Genomic DNA, 25,533 nt, shown 5'->3' on the forward strand with positions numbered 1-25,533 from the left:
TACGGGCGACCCTTGTTCGTCGCGAAATTGAACGTCAATATTACTTCCGTCTGAAAGCAATTGAACACATCAGGGGTTATTCCGTTCTGCGCCGGAATTGGTGGAGGAAAGTTTGATAAAATTGGGACTTCGATCGACTCCCTCTTCCTTCTATTCCCCACGATCCCAACCCTACGGCGTCCCACGAATCGCGCCACTTTTTATGCTATTCAGTAACCGCGGATCCCACGATAATCCTTGGCTTCCTGGCTCGAGAGAAGGCGGGAGGAGAAGCTCGTGCAGTTGGTTCTTCTCATTGTCGTTTGACGTATCACACGTGCGGAAATAAGTGAAAACAGCTGACTGAAGATCGGTTTTCGCCTAGCTATTTTCATTCAGAATCTCGAAAATATCCGAACAATTATTGTTCAATTTGTGACTTTGGCGTAAAGTTTCAATAAATAAAACCCTGTCTTTTCTTCTCTTTAAATTAAAATTCCCGTTACTCCAAGACGATTTTGACCCCGTTTTTCCAACAACCCAAGTTTAAATACTCGAAAAAATCCGTTCCTAGTCCGCTGCGCCACAGCTAGAGTTGGTTCGGAAATTACCGGAGGATTGTAGTAGACATAGTTCCCGATGTGGTTCCAGCTCGTTATACGAGCTCGCGACGACATCCTCGTAAAAATGTTGACGCGTTCCTCTGTATTCGTGACACAACAAAGCTTCGAGCCTCGGCGCGTTAAAGCTTGAAAGCTCGGAGAAACGAATCCCGCTACACGATTATTCTAGCTGCAGACACAAACTGTAGCTTAGGCAGATGGGCCGGTCTCCGAATCTCTCACACTAAAACTTGGAGTAAGAAAAGCACGTCTTCCTTATGAATGAGCGTGCATAATTCTCCGACTCGAGAAGCCATTCACTTAAGGAAGTCATAAATTTAACTGTTGGAAATCAAATCGTCGATTTCGAGGGACTTGAATGACCGAAATACTTTTTAGAATAACGAGGAATCAATCGAGACAACCGATATCATTAGAATTATTAAAAATTGTTGATAACTTTTGCGGTAAGCGTTAAGTGGTTTCAATTCGTCAACGTTCTATTGCAAATTTCTCATCATATTTCTTGCAATTCTCTGTGATTCTCCACCCTCCGCTGAAACTCGCCTAGAACGTTGAGAAATGATTGAAAATCAACGTTACCGAATCGACATCGTTCATTTGGCAATATCGCAGTTGCACCGTCCCCTCAAATTTTTCTCTCCCAATTGTCAGAGGTACGATGAAAGAAGCGTTTATTATTTCGCCGCATTAGCAGCGGCGAATATTTCCCCGACAGTCAGTCGCGATTCGATTATCTTCCGCTCCGTGATCGGACTCGACGAGGAAAGCCAAGAAGCTCTCTGCAGACGGTACGTGCCTCTGATGCCGGGCGTCATATATCCGTGGTATATTAATAGCGTAAACTAATGCCGTGCGAGGCGTGCACAGGACACCCGGAACGAAGACGTCGCTACTGTGTGTGCACCACCCTCTTAAGGGCTCAGAGTTGTAGCCCGGCGGCGTTCGCGGATCGAGTAGGAATAAGCCGACCTACCGAAGAGACCGACTGTCAAGGGGATTATTGTCCCGGGTTCTTATCTCCGGCGAGTAGCTATATCCCGTCGACTCCGCGGGCGTCCCGCGGGACCCGGAGACGTCAGGACGCGTCCGCGCCGAGAGCGTCACCTCTATTTCCTTCCCTTTGTCCGCACCCCTCGGGAGCCGTCGTCGGAACGCCCGGCGTCGACGTACCGACCTCTTCGACGCCTCCGCGATCGGAGGAAAAATAAAAAGACGAGGTGGAAGACGAAGAAGAAGAAGAAGAAGAAGAAGAAGAAGGGAGGGAGGGAGGGAGGGAGGGGAAAACAGACTCGGCTCCTTATCTCCGTTCACTCTCTCTCTCTCTCTCTCTTTTTCTCTCGCGTTTCACGCCATCGTCGACGTGCAGGCACTCGACGACTATAAGGTGGCGAGAAACGAGGCCTGTTCTCACTTTTGGCACCCGGACTCTCCTCCCACCGTTTTTGCCGCGCGGTGTATAAGTACGGGTATTTTTACCGGGTTTTCACCGGGTCTGTGTTTACGGAAAAATTAAAACAAATATCACCTAGCTACTCCCGCGTATATCTCTTTCTCCCTTTTTTCCCATCGCCCCAAGCACGAAGCATTCTCCTCTCGACTCTTGCTCGCGCAAGCTCGCTCTCGTTCTCTCTTCGTTCGAGTGTTATTCGAGACAAGCGCCCCGCCGTTCGAACCTATATGAGCGATGATCGTCAACCAACGCCACGTTCCGCGTTTAATTTAGCGCACGTGTTTCGGGTATAACGCCGAAGGGTGCAGGGTGTGCACGAGGTATGAGGCACGACGACGAAACGCGTCCCAAATTTACAACAATTTTTTCCATTGCTATTTCACAGGGACATCAATAATTTCATTCACATTCCCGCACGCTACGATCCTCCCTTAATATTCTTTTTACGAGTAAAATGCCTTGTTTCCGTTCTGTCGCGAAAATTGAAACTCAAGCAGGCGATCAGAGGGATCAAGTGCGTGGAAAAGGGATTCGACGATAGTTTAAAATTTTCGCGACTTTCAATTTCGAATATTTGTTATACCTACTCGCGGCGAAGTTTGAGGTAAGCGGTTGAAACGAGAGAGGCTTGCGTCGTGCGAACACGACACAAGAGATTCCTCTTCTTTGCTTTACATATCGAGAGTATTAGTTGGCATGCGGTTGGTTGCTGGAGGCGCTCTTTTTCTTCTAGGCTACCTCTTCTCTCGTCTCTATGCTTTTCTCTTCTTTTTTTTTCGATTCTTTTGGTTCGTTTGTAACAACCTTCCACCGAGACGAAAATAAATGTAATCGTTTAATTTGATTGACTGTGTAGCATATCATATATACACACGCACACATATATATATATTGTATACACCGACCAGAATTGTACTCTCATATACTGATTATAAAAAGTCTCGTGGTTTGTTTATTTCCTTCTCTTATCGGGTTCACTCGACTTTGTGGCCCCAAGCCAACACCGACGTAGAGGGAATAAAAAAAAAGTAATGGGCTTACAATAGATACTTGCCAAGCCTTTTTCCTATCATTCCACTCCGAGGCAACGCAACGCCACGCACCGCAATATCGAAATTCATATTGACACGTAATAATTGTAAAAACAGTTATACCAGAATAATTCGCGCTATTGCTTTTATGCAAAAACTTACAAGGACACAACAGTACGAAGTACAGTATTTTCTACATTCAGGTACACTGTCCCATGTGTATCTCCTGCTGCAGGATTGTCTGCAGTAATTTTCGATTGTAAAATTCCCTAATTTTCCAGACACACTTACCACCTTTAGCATCTTTGTTACAATTAAAGTAACGCAGGGAAACCTCGAATTCGCAATAGTGTTAAGTTTGAGTGAAAAGTTGAAGTTTGAAACGTGGGTATTTACAAAAACTAGATTAATTTTCCACCAGGTATCCGTCACCAAGATTTTCCCACGTAAAACAAAAATCGCCGACCAATCCAAGTGCCTATACGCAGAGACGACAATCGGCCCCTCCGACCCGCATGAATCCGACTTTTCGCCCAGCCGGATCGTCAAGTCGGCTCCTTAATAATTCGCAGACAATTAAAATAACCCGTCCCGCCCGGCCGCGCTACCGCACGAGCTAGAAAGTGATTAATTCTGAAGGGGTGGTTTTCAGGGGGGGGGGGCGCCTACTTGAGCGTCCGCGCGTCTCCTCCTCCTCTTCCTCCGCGGCGGGTGGCGTCGGCGTCGACGTCGGCGTCGAGGGGCGTGGGGCGGAATACAGCTTGTACTGCCGATTACAATGCACGCCACAGGGTTATACCTCAGCAACCGCGGATCACAATGAAGCGCCTCCTCGCCCTCGGGATTCACTGACTTTAATTAATTTCGCGTATGCGCGCAGGCATAACGGGGGCATAAAGTCACCGCGCAACTCGAACCTCTGCTTGCGCGCACACGGACACACACACTTGCGCGTAGGTACGCGAAATATTAACGTGCGTTCTACGAGCAAGGCGGGCGATGTGTGTATAACGTTATAATAATCCCGATACGACCATCGCCGTGCACGGACCGAGCAGCCAGGAGCTGAACAACCACGCGGTGCTCGACGAACCGCATTCAGAGATATCTACGCTGGTCCGAAGAACCACTTGAAACGAGAATAATGCGCCCGTGCACGTGGCCCTGCCCTCCTCCCCCCCCCCCTTACCCCCCCCTTTTCCCTCTTTTCCACCCCGAACCCCGAAAAGCGGATACACGAAACCCCGGCTAGCTGCCGATGTGCAGGACTCGCGTATCGTGCCCCGTCTAGAAATATTTACGACGGGCTTATTTTTCCCACTTTTTAGTTTGCATCCGTATCGCGGTTGCAGGCCATCTCCTTGTTTTTCTTCACAATTTCAAATATATATATATATACACGTATCTGTAAACATGTATTACAGTGTACGGTTCCATTGCAGGGAGGGATGAGGGGATGGACCGCGGTGCAGCCATGCAGACACACGCTGAGAGAATAATATCGGCGGAGGAATGAATAAGGTATAATAATACAAGATGCAGGTTACACCTTGAGCGTAAACTGATACATCGGTGGTTGTCCGGCACCGAGAAGAATATGCGATACATCTACACCTACTTGCGTACAGGTGGAGAGATATTGCTATGGGAACGTTTCGCGAAACGTGAGAAGAACTCGTAGGGGACTGCGTGGCAGCCACGAGAATACGAAATTCACTCATCCGTGATTATTTTATTGTTTATATTGTGTTTCGTCGATGGTTGAACGCACCGCAGTTGCCGTACGATTATTCTGTTTAGGGGAGGAGACTTCGGTAAAATTTTCAAAATCGTTACTAGCAATCGTGTGAACAAAAAATCCTTCCACCAATTTTTCGATTATGCTGGTGTAGACCTTGAAACAAGGTTTCAACCTCCCGTGATGAAATTGTAGGCGCAAGGAATTCTTTGCAGCAGTGGCCACAATCTTTCCTTGAAAGGTTCCTTGTGCATAATATGCATTCTCGTTGCAGGATTTTGAAATATTCTTCCAGAGCATATGATACAGTAACCTAAAAATCAGTCGAAGAACTTTTTTATAATCATGTCGGAATAAAAAAAAAAAAAGAAGTTGATTTTTGTTCGAAATTTCGATGAAGTCTCTTCTTAAAAGTATCGTCATAATTTTTCTATCGGGATCCGAATTTTCTGAAAAATAATCACGATATGACGTGTCGTAGATCTTGCAAGTGCAAAAGATATTTGTAAATGATTCCTGTAACTTGTGAGGTGTTATGTTGAAATTAAAATTTTCTTTTTTCTTTTATTCGTCACGAATTGAACAATTCTTGTAGTTTCGTTTACGCTATTCCACCGATTCATTACCGTACCATCCCCTATTTCCAAAGACCCAATATTTTCCACTGCACGAATAAATCCTTGCGCTTGTAAATGCTCAACTCTCGTATACATCGAGTTTAACAGCATCTCAAGACGAATCTTTAATATCAAACTGTTATGCACAAATCGAAATCTGTGCATTGCACCCCCATAGCTGCCGCAAGAGTTAAACCAAATTTTTGATTCTCCTTCTCCCGCGTACGTCCGATTTAATAAAGCCGAGTCAGTTACTCGAGCGAAAGTGAATTCGGTCTTTGTGCGGGGGATGCGCGAAAAGAAGTGTTTGGCGACGGTGGCGGAACGGAACGAAACGGAATAGAATGGAATGCACAGCTGCGGCACGGGTCCATTCACATTCGTCGGAATTCCTGTGCCATGCATGCCTTCGGGCACAGGTCCGCGGATGCGGTCTCCTCTCTCTCTCGTTGCGGAGCAACCGCGGCCGCCACCCACTCTGCACGGCAGCCGCGGCTTCCCTAAATATAGAAAGGCGTACGCAGAAGAACAAGAATCGCGGAGAGTTTATATTGTCCGCGGAGTCAATTGTCGCGCGTCTCTCGGCAATAATTATTGCGATACTCGTCCGCCGTGCAACGATATTGTACGAATATTGTATAACATTTATAATTGTATTGTAACCCCTCGGACCGATATCCTCATCGACGCCTTTGTCGTCGAATTATATGTGTATACATAACAATGGTGTATATATTGTATAATCTGACTAACAAGAAGACGACGAAAAGTTCGTTCCTTTTCTCTCGTTGTATGTACAGGTATTATGTATGTTATGTAGATATAACAATAATAAAAGCGAAAATTTGTCTAATTAGAGAGAGCGACCCCGGCAATTCACCCGCGGCTTTGTCATGTTCATTCATTCCGCGAGTGCGAATTCACCCCGATGACGATGCCGGTACTCTGTAGAGGGGATGAGGAGTGGGGCGGGTTGGTTCACCCCTCGTCGAAATTTCACACCCCCTGAACACCCCCGGATATCTTTTCCGCAATTGGATCAATTCGGGTCATCGAAGATCGCGCGCGTTAAAAATTATTTCCGCCTGACGTTCTACAGGTTACAATCGTATACAACGATTAACAATAATTTTACAACATCCGATAAACGGAACGACGCGACACGGAGCTTTCTTTTTCCGCACAGGGCGCGTGTGGGGCTTTTTAAGTGATACACTGCGTAACTGATCGACCTGTTCGCCCAGTATCTCGTGATTCTCGATAACGAATAAGGCAGAGCTTTTTAAGCGCGATGTACTTGTCAGGTGTGACATTCGTCCATTACGCAGAGTATAAGATGCATGAGGGATGCGCTCGCTATATCGAGAAGCGGCTTACTAGGTATATTATACGCTTTCCCGCGTTCCCTTTACTACTTGTAGATTACATAGCGAAGATGACTGTTGCCGCAAGCAGCGGCACCGGCATCGCCGCCGCATCAGGGTATGTCAAGTGTATATTTGGAGCAGCTGAAAAAATTGCTTTTTCACAGGGATTATCACTCATATATGTATAGACCTATAACCTATACCTACATAACTTCATCTACCTCCAACTTCAACTCTACCTACACTGCGTGCACGTATTTGTTTTAATCTATTTTCGGATGATGAGAGAGAGCGAGAGAGAGAGAGAGAGAGACGGTGGGAGGGAGGGAGGGAGGGAGAGAGTGAAAGGGAGACTCGCGAGAACGCATTATAACCCCGAGCCTTTGGCGAAGCGTGAAAAAAATTGGTATAATATTTTGTATAAACATACTGGGTGCAGGATTGGAAAAAAATAGATAATGTGAAAAAAAATAAAATAAATTAAAAATACACCGAACATACAGAGTATTCGAAAGAAAAAATCACGCTCGTCCATCTATCTATATACACACTAGGTATACACATATAATATGTATACGATGAAGGGTGAAAAATGACAACCACGGAATTTCTTTGATATCCCGTTGACGGATCGACGCGCCTACTTTATACCGAGGCGTTCAAATGATGATGATGATGATGATGATGATGATGATAACAACAACAACAAAAACAACAACAATAATAATAATAATAACAGGAATGATGATAATTATTATCGTGCCTTTTTTCACCTTTAATGATTGCGTGCAATTATCCGTACGTCGATGGTCTGCGTATACGGTAAGAATAATAAAACGAATATAGTATAATTATACGCACCAAGGCGCCTGTAGTCGAAAAATAAAAAATTGAAGAAATTCAAACTCTCGAATGTATATAATTTTTAAATCGATAAGCTGCGCAATATCGGAGGTTGGCTATTGGACGGATGAACTGCCATGTACCTACAACCGGTGGTTATTACATAAAGTGATATTACGGTAGGAGGAGCACCCGGGTGGCGGTTGATGTAAAGGAGTAGTGAGACGTCTTCTCGCGTTCCTGCATGGAGGGTGTCACAGGTATAGTTACGAGTATAGGTACAGATGCATCAGCGGCGGCAGCAGCAGATATTAATTTCTCTTCCGTCGCGCGAAGCTCATTTATCAACGAGGCGTTTGAAAATTTATTTTTCGAAAGGTTGCAGTGCAAGCGTACGTTATAAGCGCATATATATATACACATATATATATATATATGTATATATGTATACAAGTATATCTACTACCACGGAGGCAATGCCATCGCATAACTGCAGGACTGGCACTCGTTTGCAGCTTGCGGCTTGCAGCTTGCAGCTTGCACACGGCGTATATGGGATCTTCGGTATATAAGATACGGTGTATAATACTACGTACAAAATACATATACACATATAAGTGAAATATGCCATCGTGTTTCAAGAACATATTGCGACACGTCGCTTTTACATATTGGACCGGAAGTCTTGGCCCATTTTTCTCCTCGGGGATGCTGCTGCATACATGGCCAGACCGTAATAGGGAAGAATAGATCCGTAGATCTCTTCCTCCTCCCTTTCCAGTGAGAGAAGAGAAAAAAAAAAACCTACGGGACGTCGCAGCTGCTACAATAGCTGGAAAACGGGAAGAGAACCCCTCACGGTAATTAATTAGCGAGTTAAACTGATCGCGGTTTTCTTTTGATTAGCCGATGTAGATTACACGTGTACACAACAATGTCACCGTGCACTTTGCACAGCGTTGTTATGTACCATGTACCGGTTATGCGACGACGAAGACGATTCATCAAATTTTATTAGTATTGTCATTATCGCTTGTTTACTTTTCTTTTTCATTATTCTCCCGAGCTTTTGCGGTCGCGTTTTTTCCTACCGAGCGAGAAGACGCCGGCGGTTTAACCTCCGGCAGAGCTGCGGATTAAGGAGTAAACGTTAAATTACACTGCAGTCTGCGGCGAAGGAGAAAATGAGAAGTAAATGAGAAGGAACGAGAACGAGAGAAGGAGGATGGAGGAGGGTAGAAAACGGAGAAAAAGAAGCACTCTTTCTCTTAAAGTAACCGCGCGAAACGGGATAAGATTACTTGAGTATAATAATAATTATTATAATTTTTTCTTTTTCTTTTACTGTTTTTTTTTTCTCTTCCCTACCTCATGCAATTTAAACCTAAAGCACGTTATTATTTTCGTCCCCGCGCACGTCGTATGGCGCTAACGATCGTGGGAACAATGAGCACAATGTTAATGAGAAAAGTAATTATGTGAGGAATTCTTTCGTTCATTCTTTCTTCTTCCGCTTCTTTTTTTTTTTCTCTCTCGCTTTCTTTTTTCTTTTTTTTTTTCCATTACTTCTTGCTTCACTTTCATTTTCTTCTTCCTCGTCTCCACCTTCGTTTCCGAGCCCGCGGTATTTTATACGCCCACTACATTATACACATACCCTACGTAGGTATTGTGCACACGGTACGCCGCCCACTTATATTCCTCCTTTTATTTTATGCCCGGAAAATCGGCGAAGGAAATGGAACGCTGTGATGTTTCACCCCGCGAGGAGAGGGATCTTCGAGGGTCTTGAGGGGGAGGAAAACCGCGAACACCAAGTGGTTCACAGCCCTCGTAGTCTGCAGGGTCGCACCTTACTCCTTCTATAAGTCCGTATAATCCGGCGAATTGTTCACCGAACAACGGGAAAATATCACGGAGAACGGCGCGCGGTAAGATTTCCTAATTTTCAATTCTACCAATTTCGCCAAATTCAACAACCCCCTGAATCGCAGCTCGACTCTGCGCAGCTGGTTAAACCTATTGTACACAAATGACAATATAATTTAAACGTTAACATATAGATTTTTTTTCAGCTATTAATTTTACAAGAAAATTTCAACGTCAATTTCAAGTTTCGAATACGAAATTTTCTCAATCAAATTCCTTATCACTTCTACCCCGAGTGCATGGATTTTCAAGTTTATAAATACCTTGTTTACATACATAAAAAATATTTCCCGTTCGACTATATAAAAGATGGCAATACGTAACATTTGCTTTCTCTCTCTCTCTCCCTCTCTTTCTATCTGAGCTTTTAAAGTCAGCGAAACGTATATTATGTAATCAATTAGATGGGTAAACAAATAAATTCCTTATCCCATCACGCTGTGCGGAAGCGCGTAGAATCTGTTGCAGAAATTAGGGATGAAGAAGAGTCGATAAAAGCGTGCAGTAGGATGAATTAAAAGTAGGGGAGGAATCGCTGAGGGATTTTATGCCGGGGGGATGAGGGTAGTGGGATCAGTCGGCGGGTTTAATGAGGTTACCTGCAATTACATGCATTAGTACCGTGCTCGTTGACGGGAACGCGATTCACCTCGTGCGGAAGAGATACCTTATACCTCTATCTCTATAGTTATACCTGTACGAAAGCGCATGCGGGCAAAGATTGCACAGACAATCGTACGATGCGCGTATAGGTGAAGGTATATCCGCGTGCAAAAATGCGCATATTCGCATATTAACACACCGATTCGCGGAACTGGAGTGCAGATTCGAATTAACGGTGGACCTGCAAGTGCGCGAAAGCGCTAACCGCCGAGCTTTAACCTTCGGCGCGAATCGCGGGTAAGCCGTTAAGCTCTCCGAGTTTGCGAATTCCCACTGCAAGCGCACCGCAGCTGCGCGAATTACAAACGCGAAATCGCAGTGAGGGTGGGTGCGGCGTCAGGTGCACCTCAGGTTCACAAAACGCGTCGTAGATACGCCTCGATGCGCCGAGGGCGGTGCGTCGTTCTGACGATCAAACGCGACGGCGTCGCGACGGTTCGCGTCGCGCTTTGATCGCTCGGAGAGATAAACCCGCACCCGTTGCGCGCAGACAAACACAAACACACACCACACACACACACACACACGGTGGAGTGAGACTCGTGCAGGGGATGATAGCGATGGCGCTGCTTAAAAGCACAAATCCATTTAAAAGCTCGGGGTGAAAAAAAAGGGCGGCCAGATTCACAACGCGTTCATGGCTGACCCTTTGCGGCGGAACGACATCGTTACACTTTTATTTACCAACCCCTCGAAATATAAAAAAAGCAAACGTCCCGATACGTATCATTACGGGATAAAAAATCCCAAGATTTATAATTCCTGTATTAGAACTCTTCAAGTCAAAATTCTTTGCGTAGAAAAATTGATGATCCGGTATTCCAGCAGACTATGAACATCTCGACAAATTGAAACGACAGAGAACAGTAAGTAATTTCAATTTCACATCAAACTATGTTCCAAAATTCTGCAAACATCGGCCACTTTATACATGTATCCGTATATGTATACCTATGACGGCGTTGGATTCGGTACACGCTTCACAAACGCTCGTCATGGCCGATGGCCGTTGCAGCGGGAATAATAACGCTTTGCAGTCCGCATGGCCGGCGATCGTCCCCCAAGATTAATTCGGGATGATACCGCGGACGCGTGTCGGCAAACAATCCCCCGTCCCCGGTTTCAGGGAATGCATAGTTAGTCGATCGGCTTCCCTTTCCTGAACTCCTGCAGCAGCCGGGGCGACTCGTGAATCCGGGAACCGACAATACCTACCGCTAATTCCCATTAAACGTCGGGACGTGCTAACGGATGGATGAATCGTCCGTCAACGCGATCTGCGCCCCGTTCGATGTAACGTATACTACACGTGTGTATCTACCTGTGACAACGTTGTAGGATTCACGGCTTCGTACGGCCGTATAAAAATATTCATTTCAACCGAAATTATTGGAAATTTTTTGGCACAGAATCAGACGATTGTCGGTACGTAATAGAAATTACATGAAAATTGCCCTGATATTATAAGAACATGATATGGTTTATTTATGACTCGGTTTATCCAAGATGCGATAATTTTGCCAATTTTTCTTGTCAGGGTGATATTTTTGTGAACAATAATTGTTTAATACATTTTCTTTCAGATTTCTCGCGGTGATAATTACTTAATGTTGTAATAAACGAAAAGCACCCGCGATGCGGAACCTTCTGTGGGGACTTACGTGTATTACACGGCCGCCATATTTGTCATAGCTGGTTTGAGAGAGCGAGCTACTGCCGGCTACGTGGCGCCGTTCCAATACATGTCATAACTGGTTGGCGTTAAAAAATCTGGGAACAAGACAAATTCGTCCGCCGGACGATAAGGACGGTGAACAATATAATTAGTTGCGTATCGATGTCGACGATTATAGATAGCTATTAAACGTATAACGCGTGTCATCCTACACGTCTGTCGGTTTGTGGAAATTTAGGGTCTGTGGGAGCAGGCGATGATTAAGTGGGTTTAGATTTTACGCGGTTTCCATACGCACGTGTCCGTACATCACGTGTACGTTACATGTATACAATTCAAAAGCGAGAACTCTAAATTGACTAATGATACGGAGTCGATAAAAAATGAGCCGACCGATAGAACTGGGTATCTTATAGATTACGGTAGAAGAAGAAGGAGAAGAAGAAGACGGAGAGGAAGAGGAATAAGAGGAGGGCGAAGCGGGTGGAACAAGAAGAAAAGCAAGAAAGAGGTACTTCCTGCACTGGAAACTGCATCATGCGTAGACAAATGACCGACCACGATAAACCAGCTCGTAATAAACTTGCCGAGCAATCAGTCCGCATCAACATACATTTATTTCAGGCGCCATCGTGAACGCGTGCCGCGTTGCCCTGTACGATGAAATAATCTCAACCTACTGATATTTACTATGCTACACGATTCAAGATTTTGAGACCACAAAATCATGGTTAATTTTAGGTGTTGATTAATTTAAGCATTCGTAAAATACGAAACACTTATAATCGTATAAGCAATTACTAAATAACTTAGGTTGAACAGTTGTGGTAATTCTGACTTGACGTGGCGCAATCTTTTTCATCGGTCGAGAGTTCAGCTGTCGTCATTAAGTGCAGTTAGCAAAAAAAGATAAATAAAAACAGCAACTACTTTGACAATCGTTAGACACATTGTACTTTTTGAATAAAGATGTTTAGTTCGTCAGTCCCTGCAACACATTTTAATCCTAGTATCGAAAATTTTTTTCCCATTTTCAATTGTTCCGAAATCCCAGTTTTGCGAAGAGGTCTCGTAAAATTTGAATTACCAAAAAAGCTCGAAGCTAATTATCATACCGAATAACACGCGCCGAATCACGATCCTGAAGTTAGTGACGTTCGTGTATCCACGCATATCAGCGAAATTAAAGATTAAATAACTATTTCGTAACTGCTAAATGATTTTTAAGATATTAAATTGGCAAAATGTCTTCATTAGGTACCTGGTGTACTACTTTATTGCAATTTGAATAGATATAAAGTTTATAAACAAAAATCAAGGTTTGTTCAAATTTAATAAAATGTATTTTTCAAAATAATATTTTTTTTGCCATTCTTTAGTTAACGCGAACAGTTAAATTTCATATCGTTAATAAGTTTCAATAACATGCATTTCAACAAGGTAGTATGTATATATTTTTCGGGAGAAAAATCCACTTATTGGTAACTAAAAAAAACCTCCATTTTTTAAACCAACGAAATTCCTCAAAAATAACCTTTCTTTCTGTATAAAAAAAAAGCACTAATCCGAACAATTCGTCGGTTCAGATCGAACGAACGGATTCGTAAGAAAATAATCTCTTGGAAAAATAAAAAAACAAAAAAAAGAAAAAGAAAAAGAAACAATTCGTTCCTCCAATTGTACAATTATACGAACTTGAATCTCCTGAAGTAAAATTTCCACACCCACCCATATATCCCACAGACTTCTTCCCATGATTCTTCCGTATTTTCAGGTTGTATCGACGGCTGTTAGAGGTAAGAAAAGGCGATCGGGTGGCGGAAGGACGGCGATAGCGATCGATGGTCGTCGGCGATTGGAAGGCGGCGGGGCAGGTGGACGAGGCCTATAAACGGCGTCGGGACGCCGCGCGGTTACTGGCGCCTCTTGCCGGCCGCTCACGCGACTCGCTGCGGCGACGAGGACGAGGAAGGGGGAGGAGAGGAGCGAAAGGAGGAAGAGGAGGAGGACGAGGAGGAGGAGGAGGAGGGCAGGGCCACGGAAGCTCGAGGTGAAAGCGGCGAGCGCCTACCTGCGAGGCTGCTCTAGCCGGGCGGACCGAGCACAATAGCCGAGAGAGAGAGTGAAGGAGAGGAGAGAGAGAGAGAGAGAGAGAGAGAGAGAGAGAGAGAGAAGAAAGAGAGGCGAGGCGGCTGCACCTGTGCCTCGACGGCAGGTAACCCGGGGAGGACGGGGAGGGCGATCCGAGGCATAACAGGTGGAAAGGTGAGGGTAGAGCCTCGGCCTCTAGGAGGAGGAATCCCCACCGTCGGCTCCTCTACGCCCTCCGCACGCGATCGGTGAGGAGGAGGGGGTGGAGGCAGAGAAAACCGGCGACCGCCTTGCCACCTCCCACGTAGAGAGAGAAAGAGAGAGAGAGAGAGAGCGCCTCGCCTCGGCCACCGTTGGCTGTGTCGTGTCCCTCGGATTACAACGTCGTACGTGGCAGGCTCGGGGAAAATCGCCGAGAGAGAACATGATGGAAGTTTTTTCTGGCAGACCAATCGTCTCGATTGACGAAAATAATTTCTCTTCTCTAATGAATGTGATATATGTAACACCTGTCACCGCAAAGCCTAGCAGCTAAGTATTTCGTACGACGAGATTTTTGAGGAATAAATTTTTTTTACACCAGGTAACAAAAACTCTACACTGTAAAATTAGTCGTATACGTAGGTACATAATTGTTAGTCCGAAGTCAACGTTTACAATAACCTCGTGAATTTCACACGTCTAATTAATTGATATACATATATGTATAATGTGAATTGGAATTTCGAAATTTGAACAACTGTTTTGATAATCTCTATAACGCCTAGTGAATGATTTTTTGTTTTGGTTTAAGTTGCGTTCTGCGGGGTAAAGTTTCAAACAAATCTACCGGTGGTGTTGTAGTTGAAAAATATCTGACCTGCAAACTCGTCGTTAAAACGCCACCATTGACTGGTGCGAATTCGCACTGCAAGTGTGCGGATTTCAAGGGTTGAATTGCACGGAAATGAGCACGTAACCAGATCAAAGGTCGTTTGCAAGAGCTGATATTCCCCAGCTTAGAGAATATAATTGCATGACGTAAATTGCCAATATCTGAATCGTCGATCTGTAATAAAATACCTAATTCTGGAAATGATAATTATTATCCTGACACAGGCTGCCTCTGAATAACATTTTACACCGTGAAAAATTAAAATTCCTTCTATTTCCCGGTCCGCGGATGATGGATGTTGCGTTACAGTTTACAGATCGAAAATATAAAGGATCTATTCATCCGCGCGGCGCGTTCTGTCCGACCCACGGCGGTTTTGGATTGTTCTTAAAACAGTGAAGAACAAAGCGCGTTGTTCTCCTCGAAACCGTCCAACATATACATATACCTAATGCGGCGTATTAATAGGGGGTCCGATCTTTATTTCCGGAGTCAAAAACTGACGTGGGCGCAGGTAAAACCGCATGAAAACGAGTTTCGTTGGTGTAACTAAAAAAATCCGGTATAACGTGTTACTAATATTTTTTCCCGCCGCCACTCGTGACTAAATTTCCTTGTAATCGTAGCGAGAATTTGATGTTGGCGCAGGAGATAAATTAATGCCACGACTTTGTTCAATGGAAAATACATAATAATTGTAATAGTCAGAAAAATTTATACAGTAAATTGCCAACTATACTCACAATAAAACTGCAGTTACTTGTACACACATGATATACCAAAATTTTTTTTCTCCAATTCCAACGATACGTAATTTTTTACAGTAAGTATAAGAGACTATATTTCTCCTCGGCGAATTATACACGAGCTGACAAAGCAGACGGGGTGAACCGCGATTCCGCAGAAGCTGACAAGCATGGCAGGGATCAACTTCAGGGCGGTGAATCGCCTATTAATAATACACCGAGCTGCAATGTCCGAAATATCAATGGAATAGATTATACACGCGTCGAATTATAACTACGGACGAAACACCCGCGGATCAATAAATCACAGGGTGGTATATTTAGTTATCGGAGAATCCCGGCTATCCGCGTCCTTCTTATGTGTTATCTCACCGGTATTAAATGATCGGATGTGATATTTTCAGTAGGAATGGCATCGCTCGGTTGTTACACGCCTAAACGTGCCTGCTGCTATTTGTTACATCCCATATTTAACGCTCTGCTTGCTCCCGCTTCCTCTCGTCGACCCAATTATCCATCGATCGTTTCGGTAAGATCATCCGCGCGGTTAACCTGGATCCATCGAAATAAACCGAATTCCAGCATTCTTAAATCTTTTTTGCGATCTACGCAACTGTCGATCCATCCAAAGAAATTTCCGAATCTATATCAGATGACGTAAGAGTAAAACTACGCATTCAAAACCTCGAATATTGTACGATGCGCAAAAAATCCTTCGAAACCGAGTCCACTACTGGTTCAAAAATTCTAATCAACGCTGATTTTTACGGAAAAATCATCCCCTCAATTATAAATGTTTCAAGTTCTTCGCCTTTTACATTGCCGACGATCAGGTTCCGATATTACAACGATATCGCGGTGACGATAAAAATATCCTTTGCTGCGAGTACTCGGCGCACAACGATCGGCTCTGGAGGAACGTGGGTTGCAGAAATATCAGCGATTCCACCGCAGGTATTACCTTGTGTTACCGGTTCATTAGGCTGCGGGCCGTGAGGACGCCGAGGATCGCGTTATTCCAGCCAATGGCCGAAGACGACGAGTGCGGTAGTTATACTCCTGCGGACGTTGCGTGTAAATGTCGTAGAAAACGAGGTCCTCGTTTTACGCTGACGTGTCACAGTGTTCGTAAAGTTTCGCAAAGAGCAGAATATATAACGCAAACAAGAAACGTATGCGGCAAACGAACGCTACTGCGGATGATAGGTTACGATATACGAGTACCCTATATCCTATATATACTCCTCTTTCGCAAGTAGGATGTGTAAAATAGCAATGGCGACTTGCTCCTTGTCTTATGTTGTCATATACATGTTTATTCGCGATATTATTCTACGCACACGGGAATGATTTCGTGAAATTGACAAACTTTATCCGTAATATATTCACCGTGAAGGGATGAAAAAATTACGAAAGAATTATAGACAGATACGCTTAGTTTCGTAGAAGGAAAGGAAATAGTTACTACTAGTCCATACGGTTTATTACTATATATCACCGTTAGAAGAATATAACTAAATATAATGTCCCAGCAGGTTCACTTTATATTTGGGTTATTCGTTACATTTCCGTTAGTGAATACGACTCACATTTTTTTAATTTTACCATTTAAATTATCATATCAACGTTTAGTTTGTAACTTTCACTTTATTTTCAGTTAGTAACAGACTAAGAAAATTATTAAATCAGCCCAAAAATTTTAGAGGACCTGTTGGGACATTTTTTTTTCTAACCGTGTATTCAGCTGCATTTTTTTTTAACAAATTAATCAGACTTTTCCGAATGAAAAATCGGTTCTTCAAAATCGACCCAAATTTCCATGGATTCGTGCGTAGCTTTCCAAAAAATTCCATTCTCGTTGTTCAAAAAACTGTGGATCATTTTCGTTTCCGTTTTTCAAACAACTTACCGATCAAATCTTTTACAATTGCGTATAAATAATTTCGTGCAACAATTTCAATGTAAATAATACATAGGTATAACGGTAAATGTATAAACAGTGTCTCCGCGAGGTAGCTCGACGCGGTGAAAATTAATCCTACAATATCCCTGTATTCTGTATATCCGTAAATCGCGTTGCGAATTTTTCTCAATCCGAATGAATTTACGACATGCGATCGCGAGGCAGCGCGGCGATGGCCTCGACCGGTTAAGAAGTCGGGTTGAGATGACCGCTGCAGGGTGCTTAAACAGCTTGCACAAGCTCGGAATCCTCGCTCGCGGATGCGTCCGATCGGCTAGACTCCCTCTAATATCGTGAATTTCAAACTGACATAAACGTACACGGCCTGCGTAATTATACATACATAGTATAGAATATCGTGCATGAACCGGGAATGACGATGGGCTGATTGGCCGAGAGCGAGTAGCTTCGTTTTATATTCTTACCCTCTATTATACGCGTACATACCGTACAATGAATATAATATAAACGCAATGCAAAAGAGCAAAGACGGAAACTCAACGAGGTGGCAATAACATGTTGCAGCTCCGCGGACAAGCCGGTAGAATTATTTCTTACGATACCATTCAGAGTTGCAGTTTGCATGTATTATGCATACAAATGTAATAACGAAACTTGCGGAGAGAAATCAACGGCACGTAAGTGACTTAGCTGCAGGGATATACCTGCGTTACGCGTAACCTGCCTCTTATTATACGCCTGCCTGCGTACCGCACCGTAATAAGGAGTCGCTAATTGTGTGCAGAGAATTTGCGATAAGTGCAGCAGCTTGCACCTCGTTTACGCGTGAAGGAGAAAAGAAATAAATTTTTTTTTATAAATAAATAAAAATATTTTGCAGCGTGTTCGGTTCAGGAAAATCTTGCGCGTAATTATAAAGTGTACTTGCCTGTGCATAAAATCGTCGCGACGCGCGGTAAAAAGGAAACAATAACGATAATGTTGACAATAATAATAACAACGATTTCGGTACAGGTATACGTATATACGAATTGTCGCCGAAATTATAAACAAACAGTGAAATGTTGAACGGGGTGGGGGGATGAAAATTTGTCTGACCTTGGTCTGGTCCTGCTGCTGGAGCAGCTGTTCCCTGAGCATCTGAAGCTTGAGTATCATCTCCGAGAGGCATCGCTCCTTTTCTACGAAGTTGTCGGCGCATAGAACCCGATGAAGGGCGGTTGCCCCGTCCTGGTGTCCTTCCGTCGCCGTGTTTCTTCCCGCAACCTGCGACGGCGCGACGCTGTTCGATATGCCGGTGCTGCTGAAACAGAGGGTTCGCTTCGTGTGAGACAAGTTCTGTACGAGTGCTATACTGCAGCACACCTGATGTATAATCCAGGCGCGCAGCGTAAGGGTTTTCGGTCAATTTCATCCCTCTCAGGGACGGTGGCTCGGAGGGATCGAGGTGTCTCTTCTTCACGCTTCTACGGAGGGCGTCGGGACGCCGGACGCCTGAATAATTAACGACTCTTGCGGTTTGGTTGCCGCGCAATCTCGACGAGCCGAGTGTGTTTGCCCCTGGCCATTTCTCCTTCTCCTTCTACCTTATTCTACTTCTTTCACGTTTAACCTGAACGCTACTCGTTATTCCCGGACGCGGTGGTCGACTTTCCTCTCTATAGTTCTCGCGTTTTAACGTGGGGGGATAGAAAAAATATTACAACCGAAGGATTTCAATAACGCAGGTAAATATGGGATGAAATGCTTGTTAATTGCTGCAACGGAGATTCGGTAACGTTGCAATTAATTGGCTTGGAAGATTCTGTTCCATCGTACCCTTCAATTTATACTCACGGTGCATCGTTTATACGTTTTTTTCTCAAAGAAGTTCTAGAAAAATATCGTATTATAATATCTACCAATTTTTCAACCCAGTAACAATAACGGGATTTCATATACTTGGTGTGCTTTTGTTGCGTGCAAAGTATATTCAGGCACATAAAATAAGATTAGCTAAGAACGGTGATACTCGAGAAGCGGCGAGGCGGATTCATTTGATGAAATAATAAGAGAGCCGCAGGGGGAAGGACTGTGCATGACCTTCTTTGGCGGATGATATCCTATCGATGACGACGACGGTCTGCGTTGCAAAGAGCGGGATCTTTTTCTTCCTCCTCCTCCTCTTCTTCTTCTTCTTCATCTTCTTCTTCTTCTTCTTCTTCTTCTTCTTCTTCTTCTTCTTCTTCTTCTTCCTCCTCTGTTCGTGCCCAGTGACCTCATTGACCTCTCCGCAGTTGTATATCCGACTAACCGACCAGCCGTGACGAACAAAAGCCTCATTCTGTTATTATTTATTATTATATATTCAACGAGCCGACTCGCGAACGAAGAGCAAGAAATTCTCTCTCTCTCTCTCTCTCTCTCTCTTTTTCTTTCTTCGTTACTTTCTTTCTCTCGCTCTGTGAACGAACCAAAAGGGTTTATAATTCCTACGAAAAGCGGAGATAAACGCACTGCACCGCTTTATACATCGTATGCATTATATACTCGGTCCTTACAATGTCGAAGCAGTTCTTTTTCCCCTCCACCTTATCTCTGGTAATTCCCTTTTTCTCTCTATCTTTCATCGATTCTTCTCCTCCTCGACGCGCCGAGATCTTACACAAAATTTCTCCCGCACGTTTATAGTTACGATATACCGAACGACTCGAGGGCGATAAGTTATATCCGGCACCGTATAATTGTCTCGAGTGTACAACGACAATATTGTACATGATTATACTTTCATCCGCCCAGCTTATGCGTGTAATTACCTCCCATGCCTCGTGTTTATTCGCCTTTTGTCCTTTTCATACGACCACCTGCCTTTTTACCTCACTTTCATGCCTCGTAATAATACTCCACTTTCATTATGCAGCCCTATATTGTATATTATTTTATGCCTTGAGGTACATCGTAAGGAATTCTCTCCCGCAGTGCGGTACGTATAATATCATACCTACAAACCGTGGAAATACCTTCTAATTTATTCGGTTTTTCGGAACGATCGTATCGTGTGATCGATAAACCTCCGGACGGCCGACCAAGAAAACTTATCTATCGTCACGTACCGTCAACTTGATTTTGAACGATTTACTGTCGACAAATTGGGAAATTCGCGGTTCAGAAATTAATCACTTCGTTTCAGGCGAAGCGGCAGCATTTTTAGTAAATCAACATCGACATCTAAATGAATTTGTTTATATAATATGTATAGACTTCTATTGGTCTTGACATATACCTAATAATCATCAGATCTCAATCACTGCAGAAAAATTCCGTGCAAAAAAAAAGAACCAGTTTTCGATCTCGTTTTTCAGGCATGCATGAAATTAAACCCAGTTGCATAAAAATAATTTCACAAACATTCTTTAATCAACGAGACTCAATTCGTTATGGGTGATATATGTATAATAATAACGCATGGAATATCACGTAGCTACAAGCTGGAAATAAATCGAACTGTGAAATTGTGAATGAACGTAGACTTACAATATCGACCTACGCAACTTGCAAGAATACGGTTTTAAGTAGAGGCACGTGATAATCGAGACTATCGTATTATAACTGCGAGGGAATATTTATACACATATGATCGCGACGTCGAACGAGTGGAGGAATGTGTTTGAATAATTGTGGAAATTGCGACGGGAAATCAGCGGAGCGAAATACAATAATTATCGAGTAATTAACGATAAGAAGCAATTAGCACGATCCCGGAGACAACTCGACCGCACATGGCAATAACTGTGTATTCGTATAATAATGTAAAATGTATACAAGCTGGCATTACGTATAATATGCATAAATATATGTATATGTGTATGTATATATATATAGGTATAAATGTATGTACGCTACGCGCAAATGAATGTCATCGGCGGGATGCCTCTGCGATGCTTGACGCGATAGTACAAAGTGAGAGAATGACTGCAGACTGAGGCGACACGCTGTATTGTCGATTGACCTGCGCAAATACATAGGCGATGTCGATAATGATAACTGATTTCCGTTAAGGGTGGATGCATTGAAAATGGAGAAGGATGAGAAATCGGAGAAACAGCCATGTCGAATTTTCACGAACGCGAACGTTTGGTTTACGTGCGAGAACGTAAAAAAGTTGAAACGCAAAAAGCTCGGTAGAAACTTTGAGTACACAAAAAAAAAGAAGCTCGGTATATATTCTTATTCGTTCCTTACGAGATAATTGTACACTTGGACTTTTCGTGTCAACCTGTTTTCACAGATTTTAAAAATCCTATAACGATCTACAGATTCTCGCTTCTTCGAAAATCCGCTAACTACTGTGATCCTTATATTTTCCAATCCATCTGTACAATTTTACCCGCAGCCTGAGAAGTGAAGAAGTATATCGGAAAACAATTTTTGGTCAATTAGTCAAATACGGCGAGGGATATGTTATAAAATCCGACAAGAAGGTGATCGGAACAACAATCCGCGTTAACAAGTTAAAACCGGAATTCATCCGAACCAAAAAAAAAAGAAAAAAGAAAAAAGAAAAAACACTCCTTTCGCCCAACAATCTTACAGTCGGCGTATTTGGATAAATTGACCGTCGCGTGTGTATTTATAAATAAAATAATAATTCGAGGAGCATGCTGCTAACTTTGACTGACCTGTGGGAGTTGTGGGTAAGGTGCAGGGTGTTGGGCGTCGACGATGGCGGCGGTGTCGTCCGTCGCGCGGCGTCGTCCTGGAGGGATAACGATCCGCTGTTCATCTTGCACGTGAGCCTCTTTAGTACGTCGTCCATGGACCGTTTCCCCCCCGCTGCGCTCACGCCCCCGCCGTTGTTGTTGTTGTTGTTGTTGTTGTTGTTGTTGTTTGTATGATGATTGTTGTTGTTCTGCGTAACGGTGTTGTTGTTGTTGTTGTGATGGGGGTTGGCGTGGTGGTGGTGATGGTGATGGTGGTGATGGTGGTGACCGTAGTAGGTCTCCGCCGTCAGGGTGGCGGGGGGCGATCCGCACTCCGAGGAACTCGCCGGCTCGGCCACCGCCCCCGTCGTCGCCGCGGCGGCGTTCGTCTGGAGGTGGAGGTGGTTGTAGCCCTGGAGGGAATCGGCGCTCGTCTGTAGGAACACCATCCTCTGCCGCTTTGCCGCCGGTGGCGAATTAGCCGGCGACGGTGAGGGCGAGTCCCGGGGATCGTGCTCGCTCGGCGTTGCCGGCGACGAACAGCCCGACGACTCGCACTCGCCCCTCTGCAGGGGGTGGTTGTAACAATCCTCGATCGCGCCCTCGGTAGGGGCCGAGTTCTCCTCGGTTGTTACGCTCTCGACAACCCGGAGGACCGCCGACGACGCCGTCTCTTCCTCCTCGTCGGTACCACCCACAGTTCCCGTCCCGCCCCCACCTTCCGATAGCTTCGTTGGCGGCGACTTCCTCTTCGAGGACATTCTTACTCTGCGACAGAAAACATTCGGGGGGAAAAACGTAGGTATTTTTGACGAATTCCAAGCCGTGGTCAAGGATTAATTTATTTCTTTCTTTCTTTTTGTTTGTTCGTTTTTAACAACCCTCGAATACGGAACGAGTAGGTATAATTATAAGATGACAATTACGTGGAGCCGGTATTTTATAAAAGCCACTTTAATTTAATAAAATTTTACCTTCTAAACAGCTTTTCTGATTTTATCTCCCGGCTCGGTTTTTTTCAGTTTCTTATTAAAAACGTGCACATGTATTTCGGGTCCGGAGATGATACTTAAATCTTAACAATCGCGAAACAAAATTTGTCAATTGTTGCACATTGAGAATTTATCATATATTTGGTAAAATCAGTAAATATCCTTGCTCAATTGGGGTGAGTATAGTGGTAGAAAATGACGTGATCAATTGTCGGAATGATTCGTTTTTTTTTTTTTATGTTTTCGCGACACAAAATTTTGATCATCTTTTTATTAGGGATATTTTACAAAAACGAAAATCGAGAACGAAACTAGCTCATCGTCCTATGATTACCTCCTCGTACGTAAGACATTCGTGAAATATTTTCAATATGAAAATTGGTCCCCTTTCACACGCCTGACCGCGTATAATCTCCGTGTGAGAAAACTTTGGCGATGCAATAACATGAGTCTAACGAAAAAAAAAATAAAATAAAAAGAACAAAAACTAAAGGCAAATAAACGAACCCATTCCTGTATAAATTCCACTTTGCGAGGAAGAAGAAATAGATTTTTACTGAAATAACAATCGATCGAACCATTTTTCAATGTCCGCATATGACGCACATGACGCATACATATATCGGTGATTTTAAATTGCGGACCGGTTTTTCAATAATAATGCCATGGAGATATACTCGCGTGCCTCTATATTTCCACGTCTGGCTAAGCGAAGCTGCTAATTATTTTTGACGTACGTCTCCGCAGATTGTGCCTTGCGTACATTCCGGCACTCCGCGCGCCTCGAACTTCGATCACGAGAAGGCAGGTTCGATCCTGAATCATCTAGCTAAGGGTGCAGTGAAGGGCGATTTCGTAATTACGAGAGAGAGAGAGAGAGAGAGAGAGAGAGAGAGATCGCGGGTCCTCAAATTGCGAGTCGCTAGATATTGACCGGAAGTGCAGTATAAGCAACATCCGTTGCAGGTGATTGATTCCAATACGTTATGTATATAGAGAAATCCCTGCAAAGACATTCCGCGATACGTGTTATATGCGTTATACCTTATGGACGGAATAATATCGAGGGCGAGAATCTCGAGATATGCCAAACATCCGAGATGTGAGAGAGAGAGAGAGAGAGAGATATTCTCTCCGATATATATTCGTCGCCTATCCAGCAGTATAATTTCCTTTGGCAAATTAGACAGCTTAATCGCTTGATCGCGTAGTAGCTATAGTATCGGGAATATTACTCGGTAGCAAAACGATTTATGTATATAATGGTTTTGAATTTCGGTATTTTGGATCACGGACAATTAACAGCGGAACAGCGAATAATGAGAGAAAGAAGTTAGGTTCGTACACCTCAAGGGGCGATGATATTTATTATCTTAGTCGGCCGAAACCGCGGGTCCGAAAACCGATGAGAATAAGAATGATGCGATAATCGCGTGTGTCGCAAGAGGCTTCACATTCTTTATACACGGCGTGGCGCGTCAAGAAGCGTATTACATATTCCATTATCTTCGTATATCGGGCAAGACGAGGAGGTTCAGACCGGGGTCACAGCCTGCGCTGTTCGAGTTATACTTTTATTATTCTTCGTATAATAATATTAGAATCGAGATAATAGCGCGCGCAATATCCCGTCACAGAATGAGAAACGGTGGGAGAGAGATAGAAAGAAATTCAAAAATTGAGGAAAGAAAGAGACCGAGCACGCGTCAGCGGGACCCGTTAACGCGTTGTAACAAGGAACGTTGATCGTCATGCGGAGACGAGTTAGGAAACAGAGACGATCACGTTGAAGCTGGGTGTTAGCAAAGTATGAGGAGCGTGTCGCCTAGCTCCGTTCGTTGCATGTCGACGAACAAAAATCGGTGCCCTCGATTTTTAACAACGAGATTTTATCCATCCGTCGAGCGTTGTTCGTTGCTTTTTTTCTTTTCTTTTTCTTTTTTGTCACGCATTTTATTTTTTCAAATCAGAATTAACCGAAGGCTCCGTAAGCCCGTCGAAAACTCATCTTGTTACCTTGTGGTACCTGTACGCGATTTCACTCGTCAAGCGACGTTATTGATACTCGATCGTGCCTACCAAATTTCTGTATAAAGAAGATTAAACAGATAAAAAAAAAAAAAAAAAAAAAACAAACCTTAGGAATAATTCAAACGTTTTGTACGCGCACCTGACGACGAAACATTTATTGAATGTTTGTTCTTTGATTCTAAGATATAAATTGGTTCTGCTTGACGCGATGAAGTTTTTCATTTATTACATCTTCGATGTCCAGTAAATACGTAACTTATTTCGATCGTTAAGAATTT

General features: G+C 43.7%; 1 protein-coding gene across 3 annotated transcripts in view; it reads right to left on the bottom strand.

The window, feature by feature from the left end:
* Positions 1-25,533, bottom strand: part of LOC124184549 (transcription factor Sox-5) — a 139,336-nt gene that overhangs the window by 15,211 nt on the left and 98,592 nt on the right. For 2 of the 3 annotated variants that reach the window (XM_046574366.1, XM_046574364.1), the window contains 2 exons: positions 22,212-23,000; positions 18,652-18,856 (listed from right to left, as the gene is read on the bottom strand). In XM_046574366.1, the coding sequence (XP_046430322.1) occupies positions 18,652-18,856; positions 22,212-22,993 (987 nt within the window). In that variant the 5' untranslated portion in view covers positions 22,994-23,000. The remainder of the gene's footprint in view (positions 1-18,651; positions 18,857-22,211; positions 23,001-25,533) is intronic. The other variant, XM_046574365.1, reaches the window with a different exon arrangement.

Source organism: Neodiprion fabricii, chromosome 6, assembly GCF_021155785.1.
Source record: "Neodiprion fabricii isolate iyNeoFabr1 chromosome 6, iyNeoFabr1.1, whole genome shotgun sequence".
In the NCBI taxonomy this organism is placed as follows: domain Eukaryota; kingdom Metazoa; phylum Arthropoda; class Insecta; order Hymenoptera; family Diprionidae; genus Neodiprion; species Neodiprion fabricii.